This window comes from Schistocerca cancellata, chromosome 4, assembly GCF_023864275.1.
Source record: "Schistocerca cancellata isolate TAMUIC-IGC-003103 chromosome 4, iqSchCanc2.1, whole genome shotgun sequence".
Classification (NCBI taxonomy): domain Eukaryota; kingdom Metazoa; phylum Arthropoda; class Insecta; order Orthoptera; family Acrididae; genus Schistocerca; species Schistocerca cancellata.
The window spans coordinates 600,363,014-600,389,082 of NC_064629.1; the positions used below are offsets into that span (position 1 = coordinate 600,363,014).

Sequence of the window (26,069 nt, forward strand, 5' to 3'; positions counted from 1 at the left end):
GTTGCAGTAGTTATTTGGAGATGAAGAGTCTTGCACAATATAGAGTAGCTAGGAGAGCTGCATCAAAGCAGTCGTCAGACTAAAGACTACAACACAACAATATAATGAATATGTACCTAACTACGTCACCAGTTGCACAACTTAAATTTCCTTTTTATGTAGTAAACAACATCTTTCATTTCAAAAAATGTAGTTTGATCAAAAGGGTAAGTTCATCGAAGATTTAATTACAAACCTTTGTGCCACAAATTGTTCCTTGTGGCCTCATTTTGAATTACAGGGTATCTTCGTATACCTCAGTACACATCTGTGTAATTGACAGAAAATCAACTGAATGGAAGATACTAGTGACTAACCAGCTCTCTCCAGTCACTTTTACTTTAACACTGAATACTGAAATATTATTCTAGTATATCCCAAAGACAGTCTCCCCATCAACAAGAATAACAAGGCAAATCTTGAAAATGCATCATGCTGATAAAGTGATTTATTTGAAACACTTCTAAAATGAATGTGGCATATACAGAATGGTGGCTAAAACTTCATTTCAATAACAGTGAGATGTCATTCGCAAATTTAAGTGTGTGTATATCAGACATGTCAACAAGAAACAGAAATGCTACACTTTTAGAAATACATAAGAAACTTAAGTCCATTGAGTTAAAAATTGAACACCTATGCATATATTGAAAGTATTCTCCACAGTCTGATAAACTTTTAGTAGACTGCTAAACTTTTAGTAGACTGTTATATCATACACAGTAGATCACATGATGAAGTAGTTTCAGAATCACGAAATAATTTTTATTTTGTTATATTACATGCATGTTACATTAAGCATAATTGCAAAATCTGTAAACCGTTTGGAATATGATGAAGGTAACATGAATCTTATTCATTACCTCCCTCAACATCACTGAAATGCTAATGGTTACAATGTTGGATAAGATTTCAGGACATATGACATAGAAAAGATATTCATAAATAATGCCCCACTTAGCTGATTAGTAGGGTATTTATATAAAAAGAAAGTAATGTAATTTTATCAGAACTTACTTGAGTATATGCATATGTTATTTGATCTGTTTTTTACTTTTGTAATACAATGTCCATTTTGTTAATTACATCAACAGTGCAGCACAAAAATTTTAGTTATAATAAATTATTTGAAACACTTTCAGATTCAGGAAGCAGTAGTATGTCTTCTCGCCTAAGCCCATCAAGTTCAGGTTACAAGTCACAGTCACAGCGCTCTGATGCAACACTGTCAGCAACACCTTCTCCAACAGCCACTCCAGCTGCACAGTTCACTTCAGTTGCTTCACCAGTAAATGTGAGTACCATGTATCCACTGTGTGAAAAGAAGCTACTTTGTTGTCATATTAACTGCTGTAACATGCTTTTAAGCTAACAACATATGAATTATAAATTAAACATAATTTCAGTCACTGTTCATAATATCTACATGTTTTTATAGTAGTTCTGACTTTGGAACTCACCATTCTAGATATAGGTTTTTAGATATTACAGTTTATTGTTTCTTCAAATAGCAAAACTCCTTTACTACTTTAAGTGTCTCATTTCCTAATCTAATTCCCTCAGCATCACCCGACTTAATTCGACTATATTCCATTATCCTTGTTTTGCTTTTGTTGATGTTCATCTTATATCCTCCTTTCAAGACACTGTCCATTCCGTTCAACTGCTCTTCCAAGTCCTTTGCTGTCTCTGACAGAATTACAATGTCGTCGGCGAACCTCAATGTTTTTATTTCTTCTCCGTGGACTTTAATACCTACTCTGAATTTTTCTTTTGTTTCATTTACTGCTTGCTCAATATACAGATTGAATAACATCGGGGACAGGCTACAACCCTGTCTCACTCCCTTCCCAACCACTGCTTCCCTTTCATGTCCCTCGACTCTTATAACTGCCATCAGGTTTCTGTACAAATTGTAAATAGCCTTTCGCTCCCTGTATTTTACCCCTGCCACTTTTAGAATTTGAAAGAGAGTATTCCAGTCAACATTGTCAAAAGCTTTCTCTAAGTCCACAAATGCTACAAATGTAGGTTTGCCTTTCCTTAATCTATTTTCTAAGATAAGTCGTAGGGTCAGTATATGGAAATTGTAATATTAATCCCAGTTCCACATAAGACCACTTAAGTTATTTTTTGGTGGAAACTGCATGTACATCAACTGAAGCACTGTACAGCATATGGCTAATTGGTCTAGGTAAACAGCAATGGTCATTATAGTTCACTGGTAGAGGAAGTCAGGCACTACGTGGTCATACATCTGTCCACTATGGAAGTTCACATGAGTGGCATGTGATATCACTATCTTTTATGCCACTGGCACCATTGTCAGATGTGGGCTATGTTGTCAGAGGCAGACATCATACTGGAAGTGGGAGAAAGAGTCCATGATGATTAACCACATGTACCCCAAGGAAGTGCCTGTGAAGTCATCATGAAACTGGTCCCAAGGCTACATCAGCAGTGGACATGGAGAAAATAACTGTGGTGGGGTGGGATAGTGTGCCTGACAAACAGCATACTCTCAAACCACACATGCAACATTGTCATAAATACAAAGTCAGCTGATGTAGTGGCATGCCAGCTGCTTCACTCTGAAAATCCCGTAGTAGACTTGAGGAAGGATTTAGAGCTTCCGAAGTTGCAGGGAGGATCTCATCACCAACCGCCACCATTCATCAGCTTGTGTGAGGAGCACTACTCCTTGCTGAAACTAAATTTGGTGCCACCAATGAAAAATAACTCAAAGGGCTGTGAATTCTGAACTGGAGAACTTGGTAGTCCAACCTCAATGGACAAATTTCAAGATTTGTTGAAGAAACAGGTCACACCTGGATACTGAAACAACATCCTGGGAATATGTAAGAAACTCATCAAGCAATTGTTCCAGTTCTCTGTCTATTTGAAACTAGTCCCCTGATGGTCAAACTGAGGAAATGGACCTTCCACAAGCTGAGAAAGTGCATCCACATTTGAACAATGAGCAGGGAGGTGACAGGGAATGGAGTTTTGGAAACTAGTCAAATAGAGGGTCCATCACTGAAGGCAAAGTCTGTTATGCTTTGGCAGTTTTGCCTTAGAACAAAAAAGTAAGAATTTTTTTTTTGGTTGTTAATAAGACCAAGATTTTGAACATAAAAAATACATGAAATTTATAAACACCAAATTTTATGGGCATAACTTCCTTTTTTTAACTGTGGGTAATTTTCTTGATCTGGAGTAAGTGTCTTTGATTTAAATGTGATTAGCCTTTCCATATCATCATCTAAATTATGAGAAAGAACAGTTTCAGTGCTGTGTGGGGATGCATCTGTTGCCAACACAAATGACAGGTGGAATTGGTAAGTCACAAGGCAGCATATTGTTCGGAGGGCTGATTTTAATTTCTGAAAAGCCACAGGGCACTCTTCTGAACACTGAAAGGGGACTTCCTTTTTATGGTGATGATTTAGAGGGCAGGCTATGAAAGCTACCTGAGGAATAAATTGTGGTTAGTAATTTGCTTGTTTTAGATCCATTTGAGGGTCCTTTTGTGAGTTTGGGCATGGGCATATTCTGAATAGCATATTCTTTGGTGGTCTGAAGTCTCTCTTTGCTCAGGACATATTTTAACTGGCTGAAAGAAGGCACATAACGAAAAGTTGCATGTAAGGCTTTTCTGTGCAAGGGTTACAAAAACCAGACATAAATTGTGCAAATGTTCTAATGTCATGCAACCAGTGACCAGAATATTGTCAAAATAATTCACACAGTACGGAATCTCTGCAACAGTCTGTTCAAGAAACATGTTGAATATATTGGGGCCACTAGCCATGTTGGAAGGCAACTTGGTACACTGATACAGTATGAAAGATATATTAAAGACTAAAATCTTCCATGGTTCTCCATCAAGAGGCAACTGAAAATATGCCTACACTAAATTGGTTTTAGAGAAGTGTTTTCATTCTAAAATTTTTGAAAAATGTTCACCTGGATGAAGCAAATGATAAGAATCAATATCTGGTTGAACATGAATGGTTTGCTGAAAGTCTCCACACAACCAAAGAGAGACCCCATATTCTAACAGTTAAGGCCACTGACAGTAGGAAATGAGGGATAAAACCTTTTATTGTTCTTATATGTTGAGTTCAGACTTTGCTGCCACCTTAATGGCCCACAAATTTGGACAAGCTTTGCTAAATCTTGAACTTGGTATTGGCTTTAAGGCAATTTAGTCCTGAAAATCAACTACCTTCACAAACCAGATGGCATTGTAAGTTGCAAGAAGGTGTGTCAATGACTTCACAGGGTACTTACAAGCTGATGTAGTGCACTACATGATGTAACAAAAACCCAGGTACAGAAGATGGCCAAAAATGTTTTCAACCAGCAGATCCATCACAGCCAAAAATGACAGCGTCCTAGGCATCTAATTATAAGTGACTGTCATTTGCACATGACCTAAAAGTGACACCTCATAGTGGCCGTATGCCTACAACTTTGACAGCACCTTGCTGAGTGAAAGACTACTCACACTAAAGTGTATAGATTGGTAAATGTCTGAGAATGATGTGCCAGTAAAAAAGGAAGTCTCTGAAATGCCTTGCACTTTTCCATTTAACAAAGTTTTTCTTGTTTCCAGCACATAATCACTACATGAAATGTTATTAATTTGAATCAGCACATGCCCAGTGCCTGGTGCGTGTGCTTAGGCATACTTCAGTGATGTGACATCTGTATAACCACTTATAACACTCATCATTATAATGTTGTCATTCCCATCTGGGATGCAAGAAAGAACGTTTTGAGCAACATGGAAATGAAGCGTATCACCATGAATGATGTGTGCTATTAATCCTCGTCCTCAGAGAATGAGACCATTTGACCACCATCAAAGGAACTTGTTCACTACTATAGAGTCTGTTATGGAAAACAGCTACACTCTGTCACAATGGCTGTGTGAAGCATGTGGAATGTCAAAATTTGCTATAATAGTTTGTTGCACAGCTTTTGATATTTTATATGCACACAAATTCCCATTGCTTCAGCCAGAGAATGGTCAGACTGTCTTATGGCTTGCATGTGGACATCCTTGTCCAAGGATAAGTTAGTCACTATGCTATATGTTAAACTCTCTTAATGTGGTTGACTAAACACACACACACACACACACACACACACACACACACACACAAATTTTGATTTCTAACTCAATCTGCAATTCAACATGCATAACTTGGCATCTAACTTGTGTTGCCATAAGAATTCCAGCATTGCCACTAGCATATGAATTTTGTTGGAATAATGGTAGGGTAATTATGAGAACATGTTAGACAACAGTAACACAGGTGGATTAGACAAGAGGGCTAACTTTTGAACCAATTAATATAACTGTAGATTTGTAGACAGAAAAAAGACCAATTGAAAATTTGGATATTTAATATCACTTGCCAAAAAGTGCTGTGTAAGGTGCTTTTCAAATACTTTCCAGTTTTCATGATCCTCATTGAATGACTGAAACACCATTATGGGTGACAGCATGGAACTAGTTAAGCATGTAATTGATTCCTATTGCTGGGTTAGCTGTTCTGCTAGAGGCTGAGAAATTTTACACCCATTGTAATGCCTGGAGAATCAATTGCCAGTATTGTAATCAACACTTTAGGGTCATCCTCCTTTGCTGAATAGAAATAAACTTCTGTTACAACACCTTAAAATTATCTACTAGAAAAAAAAAAAACGTAATAATAACAGTTCTTGATAAAAATAATGTAAGTAATAGTTCCTGATAAAAACTGGTATCATTATTTCAAGCACAACTGCGTCATTATGCATACATATCAGAATTATAATATTAAGCAGAGTTCCACCCTACGTCATGTGGTGGTGTCAACCACACACTCATCTGAAGAACTGTCCAATACAAGGCTATGTCAATCCAGGTAATCAGTAGTTGCAGTTGTAGTTCAATGGTAGAGGATAACTAGATAGAAGTAACTGAGAGAGAATCAGCCATCAGATAGCCTTATATTGACTGTTACAGAATTTCACATGACCAGCCTGTAATACATTTGAATTCCCTGCCAAAGATTCCCTCATTGGCTATAGGCAGTGTTATGAATATTGATATGTTTGTATCTTCTATTTTCATGTCTGTGGAATTGTTAACATAGCATTAACTTTTTGTGATAAGTGCCATTCAATTTCTTATCTACACAGAATGTAGAACACTAGTTACAGAATACATTATAGACAATCATGTGTTTATAGATTAACTAATGATTGCAGCAATTGTGCGTATTATGGAGTTAATGTAGGTAATATTTGACAGTATTAATTAAACCCTAGGGTTATATTTTCTATAGTTCAGCTCTTAGTAGTAAGATTAAAGAGAGATGATTAGATCATTACTGGAATTGTCATTTCTTCCTTGAGTGGCAGTAAGCAACTGTGTGATAGGTGTTATACTAATATGGATCCATTTGGCATTTGAATTGAGGTATATTGCTAGTTCTGATAAAGAAACCAGAGCACTAGTAGGTAAGATAAGAATTTGTTATATGCTATTGATGTGAATGAGTATACAGTCAGTAACAGAATTCATGAGACTCTTCATCTTAACATTATCCTGCCTCTGATATACCATTACATGCAAGGAAATGAAGTGCTACCAACATATTGTGTACAACCATGAAGTCAAAAACCTATCTGAATATTGTCAGGTTGTTTGGCATCATGTGGGAGACTATATTGCTGTTGATTAATTTATCTCTTATGCTTATTTGTTGTGTTCACAAGCTAATGAAAAAACACTCTTTAGTATGTACTGTACCAATACAAATGATTTAAAACTTATCATAACAGTGATATGAAAAAATTAATTTCTAATACAACAAACTACCCAAAACTGTCAAAAATTAACAGCATAATACACACTTTTGTCCTCAAAATGGTCTGTGTTTATGTTCATTCCACAATCATACTGAAGTAGCATTACAGAAAGGACTACCACAAAAGTCTGAAAATGTAGTACCAGGGACAGTGTGAGTAGGATGATGTGGTCCAGTTAACAAATTATTCAGTGCCTCAGTTAAGTCAGTACAACTGACACAAGCAGAAAAAGCAGGCATTAACAAGAGTGCAACTTTTCAAAATTTTCCCCATTAGAAGTACAGGTTACAGAATCAGGGTAGTGACAAAACTCATGGTGGAGAAGCTGTCTTAAGATTTCTTTACTGCTTGTTGATCTGGCTGCTAGTGGCTCTTTCACAGGAGAGGTAAAACCCTTGTCTCCAGTGAGATTAGAACTGAAAATTAACATGGTCTTTCCCTTAAAGAACCAACTCTTTACCACAAAACAAGCCTACAACTGTAGCCAAAATTACTCCCTTGTTGTCCCAGTGATGGTTCAGTTGGAGAATTAACAATATTTATGGCAGAGTAAGCTGCAGTTTCTGGTTGAACAAGCTACCTGGACTCAAAAATATAAATTTGTTACCTCCATGTCATCCTTTAAGTGAGAATCATTCACAATGTTTAATCTAAATGACAAGAAAATATTTAGTGAATTTATCAGGATAAACATGAACCACTGCAGGGAGAAAATCACCAGTCAGATAGTTGCCAAATGAATTCCACAATTTTGCCAATTCTCCATTAGACCAGTGACAGACAGATTATGTTTGCTCAGTTGATATGCAGAGTGCTGACATGTTGACTGGGAGTTAAAAATACATAGTATAGGTCAATGAGTTTTGTTCACATTCCAGTAACAATGATTTGGAACAAAACTATGACTATGAATAATATCCAGCTGTGCTGACTGCAACTGTAATGTTATAAATAAAGAGCAAGGGAAATTATTCAGGCTACTCTCTTCTTCAGGAGCTGTCATATCTATTTTTGTTTTTTGTCTTAAGTGAACTGCAAACTAAAGAACTCATTCAACAGAAGCTATTAGCTTACTTAGCATCACCAGGCACTATTAACTTTATGGGTAAATAACATTTATTTTAAAATTATATTCTTTAAAAAAGTTTTCCTTACGAAGCCATCATTTTCACCATCTCTAACACATAATAACACAAATGAGAAGACAACATAGCACTGATTACAAAATACAAACATCCACAAAGAAAGTTCATAAGCTGTGAATAACTTACAGTTTCAGATTGCAAATGCAAACCGTGCAAGGAAATCTTACGCAAAGACCAGAAAATATGACTCAAAAGCCACAAAGAAAATTAAACAAGTCAATGGTTGCAGTCCAAGTTCTATTTCAACTTCTTATAACATGAAAGGAGAAGCAATTGGTATGAGAATGCGAAACAAAGGACAAGTAGTGTTGACAGTAATGTATAAAATATATCATTCTTAAGCAAAACTGTGATACATTCTATAAAAATCAAACAGATGAAAACTGTCATCTACTTGTTACAATTACATGATGATGTTTTGTCAGTAAAAGTGAAAAACACATGATGAATGAGCTTGTCATTTCCCAGACAGCTTAAGACAGGGAGGAGCCAAAGTAACAAGATGAGGTTACCCTAGGTGAGCTTGGAGCAGAATTTCTATGCAGTACTCACAGTTGGCACCTTTTGCTCATAGTTTATTTCCCAGTACTTTCACTTTCATGACACCTCTATGCTATCACAACATTCATATGTCAACAACCAAATTGTGTTAAAGCAAACTGTAATGTTAAATATTATGGTACCTGTGGCTGAACCTAACTCAGTGGACAACAATAATTGTAATTTCATTATATCGTGGAGACTATTGGAAAGACTCAATAATGCTGGCCTCGGCAGCTAGAGACTGTTGTCATGGGTGTGTGTAAAATGAATTTGTGTGTTTGTGTGTGTGTGTGTGTGTGTGTGTGTGTGTGTGTGTGTGTGTGTGTGTGTGTTTTCTGTCTATCTTGCCTGTTTGGCCAAAAGCTTTATTTGACAGTCTTTTTGTTGTGCCTATCTGTGACTCAGCAGATCGCCTATACAGTTGGTAGCAACAATCCTTTTCATAATATTGTCATTATTCCATCCTGGCTTTTCCATTGTTTAAAAATTCTGTCCACAACACATCAACTTGTCTTCTGATGCAATTGCTCATTGACTCTTATTTAACTATAAGTTGAGGGTCAGATAAGTAGGGCAAAACCAGAAGGACAAACAGACATGGAGAACAGACACCTAACTCTGTGCATCACCATGGAATAACTTGAAAAAGTTTAACATTGGTAAGGGAACGAGGTTGATGAAATAAATTAAGCATTTCAGGAGAAGACCAGAATCAAAGCTTCAGTAAGCACTTCCATTTTGAAATTGCCCCTACACAGCATATGTTTCATTGAACATCTCTTCAAAGTCTTTTAGACACTTACTTTGATGACATGGAGTCACAGTGGGCAGTGCCCACCACCTGATAGTATTGTCATTGCAGTCCCACTGTGATGAAGCATGTGACCTCACTAATTGACACAATTATTCCACTATCCAAAAAATCTGTGGTCAGTCACAGATCAATGCTCTTAATCTTGGTACTAATGAAATGGTTTAGATAAGGCTCACCAGTAACACTTTGAGCTGCAAGATGAGGGTAAACAAGTCATCAGTTATATACCACCATCCTCTCTCTAGCAGTTGGATTAATTCCACGTATTTTTCAAATTGATGCAACTGAACGGGAAACATGCATTACTTCTAGTCTCCACATGAAACCCAACTAGCACCCTGCTGTATCATCAGAAAGTGTGGCTAAAAAGGGAAACCCACCAGAGATCACACAGTCAAAACATCACATGGTGAAAGAAGGGTGAAATTAAAGTAACATCTATTTTGGTGCCAACACTCAACAGTTTGTAAGAAAATGGTATTCCTTTTGGTGTCTCAGAAGTATGTAACATCAATGACATCAGAATTTAGTGACATTGAGTAATGCAGTGGGACTATTGATAAAAGAAATAAGAATTTCAAAGCCTATTAAAAATAAATTTTATCACCATTAAACGTATATAACATTATATAATTAACAGCAATTGAAAACAAAAATATATAAATTCTATTATTTCATTGTTTGTTTTGATATTTTTACTTTTATACTTAAAGAGAACCAGTGCATTTCCCAGCATGATATATATCATAAAAACAGTCAAAGCATATAAATTCAGAGGATGCTGCAGTCGCATTTTTTAGTTGAAATATCATTAGGAAAAGCAACGTCATTAACATGCTAAATACCTCACACTCCCGCAATAATTTTGTATCAGAGCAAACATATCAAAGCATTTTCTCAAAATGCAGAGCCAGCAACTGATTGCAGATCCAGCAGAGTATTTTATTAATTACATCACTTCTACCTGTGATTACCATTTACTGTGCAATGAGAATAGGGCACTTCTGTAATGTGTGACTGTAATTCTTTGCCTGTTGTACTGATAAAAATATATGTAATAGGGCAATATCCCAGTTTCATTGGCAACCAGGCCATTGTATAAGTAGGAATGACTTTGCTCATCCCGTGAGTCAATAACATACAGAAGTGGCTCTATTTTTACATAGGATCACAAACTTTTATCCAAAAACTGATGATAGATTTGTTTGTTTCATTTGGCTGACAGCTATTCCTTTAACTTTGTCACCTCAGAATGATAATGTTCTCTTACTAGTGAAGTGATGCATTCTGTTTGATCCATACATATAAAAGCAAAGCAGGGCTGAATTCAGGATCTGTAGTGGACATTTGAAATGGAAACAGTTTAGCTGTTCCCAACAATTCATTAAACAAACACTTATATTTGGTGCTGACGTATTTGGTATTTGGTGACTTGATGTTGCCAAATTCTATGTTTCCGCTTGAAAGAATAGTATGAGGTGTTTGAAACTCTGCGTTCAAAGCCTTCAAACAGCAGAGAGGCACTGCACCCATTGCCCACTGCCGCAGTGCTTGTGTAGTAATCACATCTCTGTTGTTTCTAGCCTCTGTAAAACTGTCAAACATTCATGAGTTGTTCATTTTATAGTTATCCTGAGTGATTCCTCCTCTTTTCACTTGGGTCCTTCTTCAAGATAGCTGTTTTGTCATTCTGAGCTGGTGCACTTGTACACTGCTCAGTATGGATTAACACTTTCTAAAAAAATGTTACTATCAGTTTATGTTTATCTTCAAGATGTCAGTGGCAAATTTGGTCCTTGAGACCAACAAGACACAAACCAGTCAATTAAATGCCATCATGATGGATATGAAATAGCCACAAAATCTGGAAAGCTCACAAAAGATAACTTTCTACAAAGTTTTGTGCTCTTACATACACTGATGAGCCAAAACATTATGATCACCAGCATAAATAGCTTGTTTGTCTGTCTTTGGAACAAAATACATAACTGATTCTGTGTATCATGGATCTGACAGGTTGTTGGTAGGTTTGTGGAGGTATATGGCATTAAATGTCTACACACAGGTCATGTAAATTGCATGTATAACAAACTACTGATTGGTATAAACAGTGATAGTGCCCAATAGCAGCCCAGATGGGTTCCATAGGATTTACATCAGGCAAATCTGGTTGCTAAGACATCATTGTGAGTTCATTAAAGTGCTCCTCAAACCACTGTAGTATGTATCTGACTCCTAGATACTGACAATTATACTGCTGAAAAATGGCATCGCCTTCAGGGAAGACATCGAGGATGAAGGGATGCAGGTTGTTCACAACTGTCAGCATGTCTTCAACTACTACCACAAGTCCCATGCAAGCACAGGACACTGGACACTGTCTCCCATAGCTTAATATTGCTCCCTCCAGCCTGTGACCACGGTGCACTGCACATTTTGAGTTGCCATTCACCTCAATGGCAGCGTTTGTGGAGATGACCATTGACCTAATGTGATTCACTTGAATAGCCAATACTTTTCCACTGATGAACAGTCAAATCCTGAGGGTCCTGTGCCCACTGCAGTTATAATTGATGATGTCATTGGGTCACCATGTGTATACATAGGGGTGATGTGCTGCGGAGCTCCATGTTGAACAATGTACAATGAACGGTGTGTTCTGAAAGAGTTGTGTGTGCACTGGCATTGCGCTCTTTCAACAGAGATGCTACAGATCACCATCTATGCTACTTCACCAAGCAGACAAGTCTCCAAGTCCCTCAGGATTTTTATTCTTTGAATTTTTTTTTTTTTTATGATATATATCATGCAAGAGGAATTCACTGGCTCTTTTCAAGTATAAAAGTAAAAAATCAAAGCAGGCAATTTAATAATAGAATTCATATGTTTTTCATTTTAATTACTGTTCATTATATAAGGTTATATAAGATTAATAGTGATAAAATTTATTTTTAATGTGGTTTGAAATGGTTATATCTTTTATTAACAATCCCATTGTTTTTCTCAATGTTACAAAAGTGTTGGTGTCATTGATCTTACATACTTCTGCAGTACCAAGAGACACACACATAAACAATGGTATTTGAACACAGTGTGGAAAAATTTCAAATCTTTGCTTTTAGCCACTACACTAGTATCAAAACTTTGACTTCCATTTTCTTGAAAACTGTTGAGAGTTGTCACCTAAGACAAAATAGGTGATCCATTATTTTCACCCTTCTTTCACCAACTGGAATTTTTTCTGTGTCAGTGGGTGATCTATGGTATTTCCCTTTTTTAGCCACACTGGTGAGCCTTAGGTAAACCATTTCATTCGTATCAAGACAAAGGGCGTCGATCTGGGTCTTACTACAAATTTTTCGAATAATGGACTAATTGTGTCACTTAGTGTGACTACATACTACATCACAGTGGGACTGCAATGATAATAGTATTGGGTGGTGAATCAATACTGTAGCTGTGCAGTAGTGGTTTTCTTTCCCTGTGTATGTGCAATATGTTACATTTATTTATGTTCAGTGTCAACTGTTAGAACCTGCACCATTCATCAGTCCTCTGTATGTCATTCTGTAAATTGATGCCGTATTCTAGTGTTGATACTCCCTTATAGACAAATTCATGATCTGAAAATATTCTTAAAGAGCTTATTACACTTTCTATTAGATCATTTCTTCCTAGGGGTAATCCAGAAATTACCTTTACATCTGTTGATTTTGCCCTATTAAGAGTGATGTGTTGAGTTCTACCTGCAAGGAAGTCTTGAATGCAGTCACATATCTGGTTAATGCTCACTAAACATTTATTGTTTTGACTAAATGGCAGTGTGGGACAGTGTAAAATACCTTCCTGAAGTCAAGGAACTTGGCATCAACCTGAGTGCCATTGTCTATAGTGCCAACAGAGTGAGCTGAGTTTTGCAAGAGCTCTGTCTGTGGAATTCATGTCGGTTTTTTATAGCAGAGGTTTTTGTTGTCCAAAAACATCATAATTCTTGAACATAAAATATTTTTCATAGTTCTTCAGTGGATTTACATCAATGACATAGGCCTATAATTATGCGTATCTGTTGTATGACCCTTCTCAACAATGGGAATGACCTACTGTCTTCTCTAGTCACTGGTTACCAATCATACCTCCAACAAACTATAGGAAACTGTTACTGGAAGGTGAACAAGTTCATTCACAGAATCTTTGTAGAATCTTGCAAGTATCTCATCTGGTTCTGATGCCATTCCTCTATCAAGCAATTGTAGTTCCTTTCTATTCCCTAATATGTTACCTCAGTAACTGCCATTTTGACATTCATATGATGATTGAAATGAGTAGAGGTAATAAAACTTTTCAAAATTTATGTTTCCTCTTCTACATGCAAAGAGAGAAGGAAGGAATAGAAAACATAAGCTTTTCTTGCACAAATTTCTTGTACATTACTTGTAGAAATATATTTCCTGGCTGTTTTCTCTCTCCCTGTAGTAGTTCCCATGCTGTATACTGAACATTCATAAGCATAGTTAGCCATTGCATCTGTCTGCTGATCTTCATCTATACCTGCGTTTACACAGATATTCCACAAGCCACCGTGTGGAGTGTGGCAGAGGGCACCCTGTACCACTAATAGTCATTTCCTTTCCTGTTACACTTGTAAATAGAGTGAGGGGAAAATGACTGTCTATATGCTTCCGTATGAGCCCTAATTTCTCATAGCCTATCTTTGTGGTCCTTATGAGCAATGTACATTGGTGGCAGTAGAATCTCTTAGCAGTCAGCTTCAAATGCCAGTTCTCTAAATTTTCCCAATAGTGTTTCTCAAAATGAATGTGACCTTCCCTCCAAGGTTCCCATTTGGATTCCCAAAGCATCTCCAGACACTTATGTGTTGTTCAAACCTACTGGTGACAAATCTAGCAGCCCACCTCTGAATTGCTTCAATATCTTCCTTCAATTCAACCTGATATGGATCCCAAGCACTTGAGCAGAAGTCAATAATATGTTGCACCAGCATCCTATATATGGTCTACAGGTGGACTACTCTTTCCTAAAATTCTCCCAATAAACTGAAATTGACCATCCGCCTTCCCAACCACAGTTCTCACATGCTCGTTCCATTTCATATCGCTTTGCAATGCTACACACAGATACTTAAATGACTTGACTGTGTCAAGCAGGACACAATTAATACTGTATCTGAACATTAGAGGTTTGTTCATCTGCATTAACATACATTTTTCCACATGTTGAGCTAACTGCCGTTCATCATGCCAACTGCAAATTTTGACTACATTGTCTTGTATCTTCCTATAGTCACTCAACTTTGACACCTTATCATACACCACAGCATCATCAGTAAACAATTGCTGAGTACTGTCCACCCTGACTGCGAAAACATTTATGTATATGGCAAGTAACAGAGGTCCTGTATACTTTCCTGGGCACTTCTGATGATACCCCTGTCTCTGACAAATGGTCACTGTCAAGGGCAACATACTGGGCTCTATTAATTATGAAGTATTTGAGCATCTCACATATCTGTGAACTTATGACATATGCTTGTATCTTCATTAACAGCCTGTAATTGGGTACCATGTCAAATGCTTTCCAGAGATCTAGAACTGTGCAATCTGCCTGTTGCCCTTCATCCATTGTTCATACTATATCATGTCAGAAAAGGACAAGCAGAATTCCATATAAGTGATGCTTTCTAAGACTGTGCTGATTCATGGACATAAGCTTCTCAGTCTCAAGAAAGTTTATTACATTTGAATTGAGAGTATGTTCAAGAATTTTGCAGAAAACCAAAGTTAGGTATATCGGTCTGCTTATTGCTATGTCATCCATACAGGAATATTTCCGATGGTCAAATAATGGTATGTTTGTACGATTCCCCAGTGTGAACAATTTCTTGAACATGAAATTTAAAACTTTGACTTCCATTTTGATGTCATCAAATGGCACACCAGACTGGTCAACAAGGAACTGAACTGAAGCCTTAGACCTGCTTAGCAATTTTCCATAAGACCAAAGTTTTCTTTTGTTCTCTTCCAGATTGTTTGCTAAGGTGTGACCATGGTAGTTGTTGTATGCTTCATACAGTGATCTCTTCACTGATGCATGAGTCTCTACTAACCTTTGCTTGTCATCGTTTGTGTGTTCCTTTTGGAACCGAGAGAACAACAGCCTCTGCTTCCTTAGCAACCCTCCAGATTTTGTCATTGAACCATGGTGGGTCTTTTCCATCCTTCATCTGCTTACATGACACATAACTCTTCTGACCATGATTTACAATTTGCTGAAACTTTGCCCATAATTCTTCTACATCCATCTTAGAGGAACTAAGTAATGTCAATTCACTGTCTAAGTCAGATGCTAACAACTGCCTATCTGCTTTATCCAGCAGAAACACTCTCCTAGCCTTCTTGACAGATTTATTAACTTTTGTAATCACAGTTCCCTTAATGACATCATTAATCACTTATCCATGTTTATATACTGACACTGTCAATAAGGTCTGCTCTATTTGTAGCTACAAGACCTAAGATATTTCCATTGTATGTGGACTGTAGAGCTAGCTACTTAAGACAGTTTTCAGAAAACAAGTTCAAAAGTATTTTGCATGACTGTCTGTCTGTACCCCCTGCAATGAATCCATAAACATCCCAGTCTATACTCGGTAGATTAAAGTTGCCTCCAACTAGTACTGCATGATAGGTGAATTACGAATTATTTTTACTACTATTTTGTGAGAAAGAGATGGGAAACCATTACACATTTGATTAGACAAGAGTCAAAATCTGCCTGACAATGATGCTTGAACTAACTGGTGTTACCAACAAATTCATTAAAATAGAAATATATTGTGGTTGTGGTATTAGTATGCCTACATTTTTAAGTCCTTTTTTTCCTTTTTTGACCAGAGCATGTTTCAGTACAACAAATACTTAATAGAAAATGTGAAATTACCATAGAAAATTGTTGCATAACACACCAAAGAAATGCAAATATGTTGAGAAGCCAAATTTCTCATGCTTTTGACAGCAAAATCAGTATTTGAACAGAAATGAAATGTTGTGGAACTCAGTCATTTGAGAATGTGTATAATACTGTATTTCCAAGTTCTGATCATTTGGATATTTGAACACTTAGTTTTACATATATCTTATCATTTGTGTAAATGTTTGTGATTGTTCCATAAAACACATTTTAATGAGGTCAATTGTATGGAAAATATTGAAAGGTTAATAAATATTCTGTTCCTATGCTCTGTTGTTACTGACAGCAATATGTCCCAGTATTTTCAAAATTAAAATAATTATGTTTTTCTAAGCTAAGTGATAAGCCAATTACTGACAACCATTCAATAATTTTTCTGAATATTTTATTTGTTGTTACTTTTCCTGTTGCACTGCCATTGCATTTGATTATAGTGCTTGCATCAGCAAACAGCACCTTTATAATCTTGAGGGGCCTGTAACTACATGTATCTTCTTCGAAAATGCAACTGTGTGCTTCATTACTGTTACTAAAATACAATGTGCTCCAACAGAATTTCAAAAGAATGGTGTCTTATAATCCATCCCACTTAAAATGTTTGCAAAGGATACAGTTATGTCTTCATAAGATCCTCATTGAGTGAAAATTGAGTCACAAGTACCACAGTAAAATTAGGCACTAGACCTATGCCTATAATTTGAAATTTGTTCACTGACTATGAATTCCTGGGCATCAGCTGTATTAGGTGTAGATGTACTGCCCATTACTGACACATGAAAATTCATGCAATAGTGGGACCTGAACCTGGTTTTCCTGCTTGTTGTGAGTGCTCACCATAACAACTTTGACTGTCCATGCACATTCCATATGCCACACTGTGTACATCTTTATATCATAGTCCACTATAATGTTGTGTTTATGTGTATCGATCCATAAAACCCTAGTGAAAACACTGTTCATTCATTGTAATATATATTTGCTCCCCCCTCCCCCCCCCCCCCCCAAAAAAAAATAAATAAATAAATAAACTTTGTTCCCTGTCTTTATTTAGTGCAATGTAAAGAAACAATTTCAGTGCTTTCTTTCAAACTATTCTCATCAATTACTGCTGAATTCACAGACTGTGTTGACATTTTACATATACTTGCCAAATGTTTTAGCTTACAGCTAGAGAAGATGTCACTGTTATATAAGAAAATAAACAAATAAATAAAAAATAAATGGTAAATGATCATCATTTCACTTCTGCTTTTATTTGCAATATCATGACAGTTTCAAGGCAGGTAAATAGTCTAGCACAAACACTAAAATGTAGGAAACATATCTTGATATTTTAAAGGTAGATCATTATTAGCAGAATTTGAACTTAACCTACAATTTCAAATATTATAATAACTAGTGATACATCACAGAGTAGTTAATTTTAACTTACTTAAATCAGAATTTTGAAAATTACTTAATTTTCATTATTATGACAGAATGAATAATGGAAGGCAACTGTGATTTGTTTTCACAGTGCTCCACTAAATGTTTTCTATGCTGCACTAGATTTGTCCAATAGATACTAATTGGGAGTGATAGCAAGAAACACTAGTGCCACTACCAACTCACAGCACTTTTGGGAACACCCATTTGTAGGAGAGTAAACGTACTGAAAATTTCATTACACGTGTCATCATTTACATGAAATAACTCATGCCAGGTCCACCAAGAAACTTTAGAAGGTTTAAATGTAAATGACTAGAGAAACACAGGCCAGTATTCAATGTGTGTGAGTATTAATAAGAGGAAACCTGCAAAATAAACAGTGACGTAAGGCCATATATTTCTGATTTGTTAGCTGCCTGTCATTTACTTCTTTATGCATGCTTTCTTAAAGCATATAATTGTTACAGTATAACTAGACCAAGGAAAATTCTGAGATAGTTTCTTCCTAATCCCTGGCCAAGGTCTGTCTGTACTATCTTCAGCATGTATGGGATCTTCCTCTCCCTTCCTTTTGACACTGACAAGAGGAGCAAATATGAACTTATAATCAACGAAAATTTCTCTTTTTATATGGGTTTCTTGATCATAAATATATAACTAAAAGATTTCATTAAACACTAGTTAATTTCCTCATATATAATATTGTGAAGTTGTTCTGTAGATATCTCTCTTAACTAGTTACTTAGTCAGAGTCATTTTATAATTTTATTTTCTTTGACTTTTGGAATGTATTAGTTTGTATTTTTTAACAATTGAATTAAATGATTTAGGGAACCTTTTTTGGAATATTTGTAAAAAAAAAAAAGGACACTGACGCCAGTCCAATATTAGCAATATAGTCACTGGGATAAGTGGAGAACAGTTTGACTATCTGAAATCAAAAGAATTTAGACTACACAGGTTCATAAATCACTTAAATGATACGCCAAAATAATATAAAGTTCACTAAACATTTGAAGTACTTCAGCTTTTGAAAGGTGTAAAACAAGACATTTTAAAACAATCTTCTGCTATTGTCCATCAGTTCGGCCAAGCTGGAGAAATTGCCAGTGTCTGAAACAAGGAAACAAATATATACTGTGTGATTTGCATTACTTAAAAGAGTATCAATAGATATCATCTTAGCAACAATATTAGGAAAATGATAGATTGTTATTCATCATAAAGATGATGCATTGAGTTGCAGACAGGCACAACAAAAAGTCTGTTGTCTTTATGGTGAGTAGCAATTTATCATTTCCCTGATACTGTTCATGTTCTAACCTGGAGTTATCATTGTTAGATATCATGTTAAATTACGTAAAAGAAAACTACTATGGTTTATTGGTTGATACCACTAGTTGTTAGGAAAAGGATAGAATCCTACTCACCATAAAGATAACCCATTGAATTGCAGACAGGCACAACAAAAACACTGTTATCATTATGATGAATAGCAATCTATTCTTTTCTTGATGTTATTGATGTTGTGACATACACAAAAGAACAGTGCTATGGCTTAATGTTGATACCACAAGTTGTCCGTTCAGTTACTGGTGATTGCCTCTGATTGTTGTCTAACATCCTGAAAAAGAAGCAGTCACATTGCCATAAAAACCAATAGAGTGACACAGATCTGAAGAACTATACTAGGCTTGGTGCCATATGACATCAGTGAGAAATAAGTAATTCTTAAGTTTTGATCATCGCCTCACAAAACATCAAGCTGTGACTTAGGATTTTGCTAATGGTGTTAGTCCTCCTCTACGTAATCACCCTTCATTGTGACAAATTCCTTCCAATGATGGATAACTTCACAGAGGCCTTGGTTTTCGAAGTCTGCATTTTGGGTTTTCTAGGGACATTCCCCCTTGAAAATCACCTTTTCATAATTCTGAAAATGCCTGCCACATAATTTTTTCATCACAAGCAGAAAAAAGAAGAAGTCACTGGGTCACATTTCAGGAGAAGACAAGAAGTGAGGCAAAATGTGATTGCATAGAGACGTAGCTTGTGTGACTGTGCTCTCTGCAGAATACGCTGTAGTGTTGTACAGCAAAAACACCTCTTTGGCTGTGTTGTCTTGACAATGCCCCATAATCTTAACAGGATACTTTGGTAATGTACTTCTGTTACAGTTTTCCCCTAAGAAGCATAATCTATTAGCACTACACCAAGGTAGACTCAAAAAATGCTCATCACAGTTCGCTATGATCGTTAGGGTCTTTGCCTTTTACAACTGTGGTGAATCCACATGTTTCCACTGATTAACTTGCTCCTTTGTCTTGGGGTCATATTTATACTCTCAGCACTCATCTTTGGTGCTCAGGCAACTAAGGAGTTCATCTGGATTGACCTGACACAGATGCAACATTTCTGCTGCTGTCTTAGCTTGGGAGGTTTTTTGACTCGGTATGAGCTGTTGCAGAATCTGGAGAGTGGTAATCTGTTGGAAACTTAACATGGGCCTACATTTTTTATTATTTTTCCTAACAGAGAGATAATCTGTTAGTTTGTTGGTCATCACTTGGACTTGTCTGATCACAAATGAATCATATGTATCACCTAACCACTGTCTAATATGTTGGCACATTGGTGTGTTACATATCCACCAACACAGCATGGAGTGTTGCAGCACTATTCTCCTTCAAAGCAGAAAATCAATTACCACATAGTACTCCATTTTACAAATGTACTGTGTGATTTTGTTTTCATTCCTCTTGCAACATATGAGGATGAGTCAAATGAAAACCTTAAATTTGTAATAACAAATCAAAATTTTGCGCCGTTATCCTATAAGCTGGTAAGCATGCTACAAACAGTGTGCAGAATGGCCTGTAGGTGGCAGAATAGTGCAGATGCACACATACCATCACCATATCAGTATAAAAATGGCTGCCCCAGTTGCGACTTGCACTTGGGAAGAACAGCATTCTGTTACTCAGTTTTTGCGTAGTGAAGGTGTGGAACTTATTGAAATTCATCGACAAATGAAGGTTCAGTATGGTGATGCATGTTTGTCACAGCAGCAAGTCTACGAATGGAGTAGGAAGTTCACAAATGGTGTGACTTCAGTGGAAGATCCTCCTTGTCCAGGTCAGGCACAACGAGTTGTGACTCCACAGAACATTGCAGCAGTTGAAGCCATAGTGAAGGAAAACCGCCAAGTGACACTGAATGACATTACAGCATGTTTACAGATTAGTCATGGGTCAGCACACTACATTGTGCATGATGTTCTCCTGTTTCACAAAGTGTCTGAAAGATGGGTGCCATGGCAGCTGACTCCTGAAATGAGAGAACAACATGTTGATGCTTGTGAAGAACTTCTTCAGCACTTTGAACAAGAAAGTGATGGCTTCCTTGCAAGAATTGTTACTGGGGATGAAACCTGGGTTCACTTCCACCAACTGGTAATGAAGAGAGCAAGCAAGGAATGGTGCCATTCCTCATCACCAAGTGATTTCCATATGTTTGGATTACTCAAAGACGCAATGGGAGGAAAGAAGTTCCATTCTGATGAAGAGGTATGCCATGTGGTGCATGAGTGGTTGTGCAGACTACCAAAAGAATTTTTTTCTAAAGGAATTTATACATTTTGTAAGCACTGGAGGACTTTCATTGAGTGTGGGGGAGATCATGTTAAAAAGTGATACAGCTTTGTACCACTTCTGCACAATAAATAATATTTTTTTTTAAATATTTAAGGTTTTCATTTGACTCACCCTCTTAGTACAGTATTGTGGTGCAGGGTTTCAGTATGTACCAGAACTTTAAATGTGTACCAGCAAACCAATAACAAAAATAATTATGAAACTTTATTTTTTGAGTTGATAATTAAAACCTTATACCTACTCCTTGTTATGAAATTTTTAATATTTTAATATCATTAGTATTATAAAGCCATTAACATGATATAAACACTTGCAGATTTGAAGCATTAAAATGGCTTTGGTCTAATATGTATTCAAAGCTGTATCAGCTGTAAACAGACATGTGTCCTTTGGATAGTAGACGTTTATATTGACCTCTTCTTTATCAAGAGAGAACACACAATTACACCCTATCACATAACAGAGGAGAGGGAATACTTTCTGTAACAGGGTTTCTGCTGTGCACCTGTACATCAGTGATTGAATGTAAACAAGACTAACACTTTTTTGAAGTACTCAAGGCATTGTATAATCCTCCACAATTGATAAAAGTTGTGAAAAATTAACTACACTGTAACTGTCAACAGGGTGCATAGGATTAGTTAACTGTCTTCATAGAAAGGGTGGTATTTCCATTTGGTCTGACTGTAACTACTAAATTTAGAAATATTCTTGCATAAAATATCTGTTCTATGTTGTAATTTTCAGTGCACAAATTTTTCAACCAGGCCCATCCTAGCTCACAGTTCCAGAAATGAAAGTAAGAACAGATTGGACTGCTCCTTTCACACTTGCAGCACAGCCTCTCTGTCTAGTAACCAGCTTAAGGTTTGAACTCACTACTTGTTATTGGAAGAGCAGCACTTTTTATCAGTTAAAAAGCAGATTATAGGAAACACATGGTGTTTAATGGTTTCAAATGCTCACTAAAATATCATGCATTTAATTACATTTAGGGCTCTGGAAGTTCATGTTTATAATTGCACAGTACATCACATGGAATTTATTACCCCTTGAAGGAAATTCTCAGTTCTCCCAAAAACATTCAAAATTTCCATAGTAGTAATCTATGACTGATCATAAATATTTACAGATTAATCCATTTCTTCATAAAATAACTATTGTATAATCTTCAAAAAAGATTAGAACTTTGGGCTTCAGGACTTCACAAAACAAGAGCTGACCATGGAGTGCTCAAGACTTATGTGCATAGATCGTCTCCCAGTACAAAACATGCAAAAAGCTCTTCTCTGATTTGCTAAATAACACAGTAGCCAATCAACTTCATATTTCAATACATGTAACCTGGTACCCTTCTTATTTTGACCAATTTCAGTTCTGAAATCAGTTTTCACAAAAATACAAACTAATACATACAAAAGAACAAATAAAATTAGCTGCATCTTTGCTCATCCAAAGTATCAAAGGAAATATATCTACAGAGTACTCAAAACTACCTACTTTACAATTATCTTCAATTCCCCATTGTATGTGACTCACTTCAATGTTGCACTGTCTGACTCCCGTGCTCACAAACAGTTATTGACAGTATCATAATTCATGTCTCACATACATGTGGTATCAATCTTCTCATTTAGTTAGACAATACTACAAATGAAAATAGTGTCATTCAACAGATAAAATAATATAGCTCAAGGAAACTGAAAAATTATGTAAAATTTAAATTCTTAGTTAAAACTCTGTTTACTCAGTTATCTAATGATCAAGTATTTAGCTACAGTTCTTCACTTACTTTTACACAAAACACATTACCATTTCAGGAAACTTTTTATCATGGTAAGTCATAAATAGTGGGTTTTACGTAATTTTGTTTTTAACAGTTGCTTTAGATATTCAACTGAAATGAATATTGTTAACTATTATCATTACAATATGCTATACAAAGCTTCATGACAACTTAGTTACTATAAATATTTTTATAATTCATAGTGATGTACAAACACTTAATTTCTAATAAGCACACATATGCAACTTCTCTAGATGAGACAGTCAATTCATGTGTAACGTAATGTTACTCTCAGTGTGAAAAAGCATTCTCTTGGCCATGTGTCATTGTGTGTAGCAAGAAAGCTTCTGTCAGATTCCTTTCCAGCAATGTATACTGCTACAGCTGAAGTGGGATTGAGATATTGCCCACATATTCTACATCTACATCTACATAGATACTCTGCAAACCACCGTATGGTGCATGGCAGAGAGTACCTTGTACTACTCATTTCCTTTCCTGTTCCACTCAAAAAGAGAACAAGGGAAAAATGACTATCTACATACCCCCATATGAGTCCTAATTTCTCGTATCTCATCTTCATGGTCCTTATGTATGTTGGCAGTAGTAGAATCATTCAGCAGTCAGCTTCAAATACCGGGCCTCTAAATTTTTTCGGAAGGAGAAGGGATTGAATCTGCATCTGGCTATTCTTATTAACCAAATGCTAGACTGGTCTTTCCTACACCACCCTTGTCTTGTGTAGTTTATGCTCCATAAGTAATGACCACATCATTAATGTGAAATGAAACTTTAATCCACATTTCTTTTCATTTATTCTAGCCACAATATGAAAGTTATAATGCAGTCCATTGCAAATGAGACAGTGCAGACTTTCGGAAATAGTGCAAAAATATTTTTGTGGTTTTTATGTATGTAATAGAGAAGAACATTGAGAGATGGAGCTGGAAGTTGCCAATGAATTGTAGGCTTGTGACCAATATCTTACCATTAACTGAAATTAAGTAACTACAGCAAATCTCTGGTGGTTTTCTGTTTGTGATAAGAACATATTATTCAATGCACAAAAGTATTTTAGGATGGAGTATTACAGATTATGTAAACCTTTTAAATGGATCAGTATTTCACTAGCACTTATAGAGAAACATCTGTAGCATGGATTACATTGCTTCTCTATCTATTTTTGGAACAGAAGTAATTAATTCAAGATTTAACATAACTTATATCTTTGTTACAGTTCAGATTTAAGATCTCTTCTATAAAGTTCATGGTTACATTAATATCATCAACTCATGTAGAATATAACTTGGATTGTCAATTATTGTTTAACTTTTGCTAGTAATGCAGATTTTATGTACATGTAATACATTCTGTTACCAGTTAGTATATAGTTTTAAATACTCTTACCTATATTTTCCTCTGTTGCTGTGTATTTATCAGATGTAAAAAAATTCTGTAATTAAGTGTAGTAGATCACATAATACCTCTGTGAAAACCATATACTCATGACCATGGCCCATTTCTAGGCCTGTCTGTGTATTCCAGTGGTAGAGTACTCGGAAATATTTAAAAAGGTATGGAATTATTTTATAGAAATTCCTTATTTTTATTCATAATTTATTACATTGGCTGTTTAGAATTGATATTGTTTGCTACACTGTTTTCAAAACAAAATACAAAGAAATAAATACATAGCATATTAAACAGTAGTGCCACTATGTAAAATTTCAACATCCTAAATTGTGAATTATCATCAGTAAAGAAATCATAGTTTCAATTTGCTTCTCTTGAATAATTACAGGTATTTTCTCTCTACTCATGCCCACAGTAGAGCCATGGGATGCTCTACTAATAAATTACTGAATCACTGAACAAAAGAAAAACAATGTCTTTCAGCTGGAATACAATAGTGTTTCATTACGTATCCACATTTTTGTGGCTTGTATCCGAAAATTTGATCAGTTTCATTAATCTAAAATCTAAATGAGGAGAATAATTTGCAATTTCTCTTATTGTTAAGCATACAATTCAAATAAAATACCATGTGTTGCTACTGCTAAGTAATTGGAAACCTGCACTTTCTATATGAAAAAGTTTGTTAGAAGTGTGGGAAGCTAAAATTTGTACATTAAAAAAGTTGTTCCTGTATCAAAATATGCACTATCTAATCAAAGGTATCCAGATACATGTACATAATAACTGACCACTGGATGTCATAATAGGAAGACCACCAGTATAAATGGAGGCAGAGAGAATTGTGTTGTCAGTAGAGAAGTAGAACAGTAGATTGGGTCAATCAAGAGAGCTCAGTGGTTTCGAATGTGGTCTAGTCACTGGATGTTAACTAAATAAAAGAGACATCAGGGACATTTCAAGCTTTCTAAAGCCACCCAAGCAGCTCCTCTAAAGTGACATATTTCTATAGTTAATTCTATAGTCAGTGTTAAGCAATGCTTGACACAGTGTAAAGAGTAATTCCACTGGACTGTGGATGACTAGAAATGAGTGATCACACTATTCCCTGTGGCAATCTGATGGAAGGGTGTAGGTTTGGTTAATGCCTGGAGAATGTTACCTGCCATCATGTGTAGTGCCAACAATGAAGCATGGAGGAGGTGGTGTCATGGTATGGGGGTGTTTTTCATGTTTAGGCTGTGGTGATTTTATAACACTTAAGAAAATGCTGACTGCTGAGGGGTAGGGTCATATTCTACAGCTTTATCAACTTGTACAGTAGAGGTGAAGTTTGGAGAAAATTATTGTTTGTATCTGCATAAAATCCATCTATTCATAAAGCAGTATGGTAA

The 26,069-nt window shown here is 36.0% G+C and overlaps 1 protein-coding gene across 5 annotated transcripts in view; it reads left to right on the forward strand.

Annotated features, from left to right (window-relative positions):
• The window catches only part of LOC126184543 (cAMP-regulated phosphoprotein 21), a 1,287,166-nt gene that overhangs the window by 1,144,741 nt on the left and 116,356 nt on the right, over nt 1–26,069 (forward strand). For 4 of the 5 annotated variants that reach the window (XM_049926953.1, XM_049926952.1, XM_049926956.1 and 1 more), the window contains 2 exons: nt 1,182–1,333; nt 24,789–24,836. In XM_049926953.1, the coding sequence (XP_049782910.1) occupies nt 1,182–1,333; nt 24,789–24,836 (200 nt within the window). The remainder of the gene's footprint in view (nt 1–1,181; nt 1,334–24,788; nt 24,837–26,069) is intronic. The other variant, XM_049926954.1, reaches the window with a different exon arrangement.